The 5554-nt window shown below is 30.3% G+C and overlaps 1 protein-coding gene across 4 annotated transcripts in view; it reads left to right on the top strand.

The window, feature by feature from the left end:
• Nucleotides 1-263: 263 nt before the first annotated feature.
• LOC123712064 overlaps nt 264-5554 on the top strand; it is a 44783-nt gene continuing 39492 nt past the window's right edge. For 3 of the 4 annotated variants that reach the window (XM_045665000.1, XM_045665001.1, XM_045664999.1), the window contains exons 1-2: nt 265-657; nt 1258-1391. In XM_045665000.1, the coding sequence (XP_045520956.1) occupies nt 558-657; nt 1258-1391 (234 nt within the window). In that variant the 5' untranslated portion in view covers nt 265-557. Of the gene's footprint in view, nt 658-1257; nt 1392-5554 lie in introns of all 4 variants that reach the window. The other variant, XM_045665002.1, reaches the window with a different exon arrangement.

The raw sequence follows: 5554 nt of genomic DNA, 5'->3' as shown, positions 1-5554 counted from the left end.
TGTTTTTTTGCTACTGTCAATTACAAAACTGTCAATGTTGATTTCTTAATAATTGACATTGACGTTTGAGTGGAGTAAAAAAGTATATTTGGATATACTTCATTGTAAATTGAAATAATTGTATTTTAAAGATTTTCCTACATAAATTAACATTAAATCCGTTTAAAAATTGGTGGTCACTGTTGTATTTCTGTTACATTTGTGTTTACCACTATCTGGAACGTATCTTTATAGCTGTCTTCATTTTGTAAATAGCAACCCCAAAGTAGAAAAATCAAAAATGGCGTTTTGTACAGCTGTGGATTCGTATTGCGCAATTTTTATGTAAATGTTCGAATTAAACCAAATAATTAAAATAATAAACTTGAAATAGTTATTGAGATTAACTCATAATGTTATTATTTTATCAGTTTAACCGCGAATATTGTGCAGTGGTTTTATAAATTTAGTTTGTGCCGAACTGTCATGGACCGTCGTCAATTTTTTGTGTTGTGGTGATGTATTGAAATAATAAATAATGAAACGAAAAATAATACGGCTGTGCTAATAATGTAAATATGATGGCTGTGTTATGGGTGGTTTTATTTTGGGCCTCAGTTGGCCTACGCGCTGTGACTGGTCTACCCGTTGGGGAAACACCTCAAGTCTACCCTCATGGTAAGCCATAAAATTATTCAAAAAAGAGTTTAAACTACCGGAAACGTTACAAAATCGTCATTTAAATAAAAAAGGTCTTTTATTGCTTTATCATATTGTTACTTGTGAATATTGAAGATGAATTACCCTTTCTCAATCTAAAACATTCTGGGAGATGATGCTTTCTAGTTAATTTCTGTTGCACCCTTGATTGTTTATTGGTAGGTAACACGTTTATGCAAAATTCCAGTAAAATTAAATTAAACTAGCTATTTGAGCTTAGACATTTTTGTTTGATGCCTGAAATTAATACTTTTGAGTCTCATACATTTCCGGTTTAGTAGATAATGACTAAAAAAATATATATTTTTAAAGTGAATAATTTATAAATAAGAATTTGATATTGAAATGAATAAAAACAGCAGCAATACAAATATTATTTTGATCTATTCTCTCTTAAGTTAAAATTGTAAAGAAATCTAGAATGTGATCAATTGAACCTGTAAATAAATAAAATAAACTTAATTATAAAATTGGATGTGTGAATTATGTAAAAAGGCTTATTATTGTTTCTTCTATAAAAATGTTAAATTATTGAACATTTCTGTCATATCCCTTTAGAGTCACATAATGAAGAATATGTTGGCTGGGGCTCTGAGGGTGGTTTGTATACACTGCCAGCGCTGGCGTTGGTTTTAACAGCTGTTGGTCTCCTATTTGGCTGTACTTGGTGTTACCAACATAAGGATTGCAAAGTGAGTACACATACATGTCAATAATGTTTAAGAATTACATAAAAGTTGTTATATCTGATGCTATAATACAATATTTATATAAAGGCATGTTCTACTATATATATTTAATTCTTACTTATAAAGAAAATGTAAACCACAAATAGAAAAAGTCAGTAATTTATTGTGTGATTTTGCATGGTTTAATTATTATATAAGTACTTTAAAATGTGTCCTTATAATTGTATAAGATGCATGACCCAGTAATTATCTTATTGATAAATCTAACATTGTAGGTAAACAAAGATATTTAGTGAGGTTGTACTTAGAAATAAAACTAACATGTATTTTGAGAGAGGATTGACAAGAATTACTTTTGTTTAAAAATTCACATGATTTAAACCAATTAGAAATTTACTTATTGTTATACTTAAAAGTGAACTCATTGTTATATTTAAAAGTGAACTCAATTTGAGAAGATGATTGATATTTTTAGGCAAAATTGAATATAAATAATTTAGTATTATGTGGACAAATATTACCTGACATTTGTTATAATATAATACTCATAAATCTTTAAGAAATTGAAAGATATAATATGTATTCAGTTCTTGTTTTACTTTAACCCACATAATAGACAATAAAATTCCGTTTGATAATTTATCGTGATTTATGTAGAATATAAATAATCTCGCTGTTTCAGTATAATAAGAGTTGTATCTAATCACCAAGCGAGGTCAACGCCCTCCGTATGATAACTGCGTAGTGAAAAAAAGTGAATCACTTTACGCTGCGTTCATTAAGAATTGCGATTGTGAATCAACATCATTGTTTCTTCGAGTGCTTATTTTTCTTATCTGAATGAACTTATTAGATTATTGTAATGTGCTAATCGGTAAATATATCGTGGTTTTCAATCCTTAATCTCCGTATTGCGATTTTATAGTTGCAAGATAGGGCAAAAAGACGCGTAATCGACTTCGTGAGTGAATTTAATAATCGAGAATTACTTACATAGTTAATTATTTATATATATAATACAACCATTGGTACTACCATTAGTACGCCTATATTAGTAGTATGTTGCAAAATTCATTTCGTTTTTAAGTCTTAAAATATCAAATAGTGTACACAAATTGTTAATTTTGAAGATTCTGTTTGATATCATATACATAAGCTTAATTTGTTAATTACAAACGTAGTTGTAGGCCTAGAGCTGTGTTGGCCTGGGTTTCAACGGTTATTCCCACTGATAATCTAATAAACTTACAAGCCACCATTTGTAAAAGAATATCTTTAAGATACGACGGTAAACATGTGTCGTGAATTAAAAATTACAATGTTTTGTAAATAATTTCATTAAAGTTCTCTTGGTTGGCAGGCTGTGATATTATACAGGGATATAAATGCCTCGACTTATCGGAAAAAATACATCGACACATTTTCAACATGCAAAGACTAAACCAACTATATCATAGGTCATAAGCGTAGTATTGTAATTGTCCAGGAAGTTGTTAAAAATAACAAAATAATACATTTAAAATAAATATTATTATAGTCAATTTACATATGTAATAGATATTTCTTTAAAAGAGAATTTCTTTTAAATTTAAATAAATTTAAATTTCTTTTCTTTTAAGATCGTTACAAAAGCGGCACTTAATACAGCTCGGTAATTAAACGATTAACGGGATATGTGATAATACCAAAAGGCATAGTATATAAATATAGCATTGAAGCGGGCTTCATTACATATGTCTCAGCCTGTCTTAGCCCCGCATTTCAATTGAGTCGTATCGTGTTACAAGTCTGCTTTGAGGGTCTCCCACAAACCCCTCATTAATCCATTCAAGCATACATCGTTGTTACTACGAGTCATCGGCTTGGATATTTGGCAGCTGATCGCTCTATTCTTAATTATGATGCATTTGACAAGATGCGGCTAATTATTCACCGCCTCTATTGTTTATTTTTAAGTTTTGTTTGATGTCGGATGTTCGAGGCGACCATTAAAGGCAATTTGCTAGGATATTTAACTATTATATTACCTACATTACATTACATAAATTTTTCTTTTAAGATCTATCAGAGTGCGTATGAATCAGTTATTGTTTCGCTTTCGAGCAATCTCTTCCCGACTAGCTCTGAGAATTTTTTTTTATTAAATTATATAAGGTAGATATAGTTATTAAGACAAAACTAAACAGGATCAAAAAAACCAACTAAACTAAAAAAGAATATATAAAAAATTAAAAGTGCAAATGAATCACGATAATTTAAGATCAATCTCAGTTAGTAGTTAGTACATAAGTTAGCTAGTTTGATTTACAATCATTTTGTAAATCACAAAACTTGGCGATTAAAAGAGTAGGGGAGAGTATTGCCAGTTCTCGTCCGTTTACGCCCTTGATTTGAGAACTGGTAGTAAATGTAAAATTAGAAGAATTTAATATGTAATTGCATTATTGACGTTCGAGGGCAGTGTTGGCCTAGTCATTTCAGAGTGCTACTCTCATCCCTGAAGTCGTAGGTTTGATCCCGGGCTGTGCACCAATGGACTTTCTTTCTATGTGCGCATTTAACATTCGCTCGAACGGTCGGGGAAAACGTCGTGAGGAAAACCAAAAAGTCGACAGCGTGTATCAGGCCCAGGAGGCCCAGACCTAAAGAGGTGGCGCCACTGATTTTTTTAATAGACGTTCATAAGTGTTGCCTAGATGAATAAATGATTTTGCATTTAAATATGTGGACTACTAATTGGTAGTTGGTATTATCCCGAACGTTTACTAAATGTATACATCATGAATTATAAACCAAGCCCGTTGCTTTGTCACGAATAAGGTAATGCCGGTTAGCATTAATAACCACTGATTCAATAACCAGCATTCAATCCCGTTTTATATGCAAAATACTACTGCAATTGCCTCATATCAAAAAAAGCAATTAAACTGCATGGTATTTTGAATATGGGACCCGAACTATTAGCAATAACCGATGTGATGTTTTTAAAGAACCGCTGATACATGAACCAATATTATATATTCAGATATCCAATTAGAAATTAAATAATGAGTCTAGTGTTTTTATATTAGACTATCGAAGTATGCGACAAGCATTTGTAGCGTGTGTATATAAATAATGATTTGAAATGTTTAAAAGGAACTTTTGAAGTCAAAATTACTCTAGTTTCCCTTTCCAAAAGGATTCATATGGAAAATGAGCAAGACACTACATACTTGCTGTTAAATAGTTTTTGCAATATTTTGTTTTTTGATTTGATAATTATATGTGAAGACCGTGTACCAGAATTTAAAAAAAAATATATCTTAAATAAGATGTTTAGAAGGTATCGTCTAAACTTAACAATGTTATTTATCCAATTTTTGTTTACACATAAACTGTGGAACTTATGTTAAAAAGTTAATATACATAGAGAATTTTCTTGCTATTAACATTACCCATTTACTCACACGCACGTCACGCGCATACACATACAAACGCACACATAGTATTCGCACAATACAAGTATGTATTTGTATTTTACCATATATTTTACGGAAGAGCTGCTGGACCCCCGGCACAAGTTATTTAAATTTAATTAATTAAAATTATCACATAATACAATTTTAGTTAATGTAAATAATGAGATGTTTAATTTATGAATTATTTTATTAAGGGCGTATTTTTTACTGTCGCTGTAGACACTGTAATTAAAGTGAAAGAGTTGAACAACCCCTGCTATTATACTCTTTTACATAAAGTAGGCATTTGAATTGTTTTTTGTTTTATTTTGTCACGCGGAATATGAGAGTTTTTAAAAGTTTAAAATCATATGTTTCACACATGAATGAACTTTTTTATAAAAGCCTCTGTCTAAAGTCTTACTTCAGGATTTAATTAATTTTGGTTTGTCACAGAATTGATGACAGAATTTACTTATAATGTAATTCGAAAGGTCATGTTTTGTCAAGTAAAATTTAATTCTCAATCTTTTTATCTTGTTTTTACGCATATTCCCACCCGTTTGCTGAGCAATGTTTATGATGCTATACGTGTATTGACAAAGTGTATCTGTAGTATGAGTCAACAGTCCTTGTATTTTTTTATAAATTCACTAATATTATAGGAAATGAAAGGATTTGATTGTTGCATTGAATATGTAAACTACAGCAGTTGATCATTCTTTT

This window comes from Pieris brassicae, chromosome 7 (assembly GCF_905147105.1).
Source record: "Pieris brassicae chromosome 7, ilPieBrab1.1, whole genome shotgun sequence".
In the NCBI taxonomy this organism is placed as follows: Eukaryota; Metazoa; Arthropoda; class Insecta; order Lepidoptera; family Pieridae; genus Pieris; species Pieris brassicae.
This window is presented reverse-complemented; position numbering and strand designations above follow the sequence as displayed.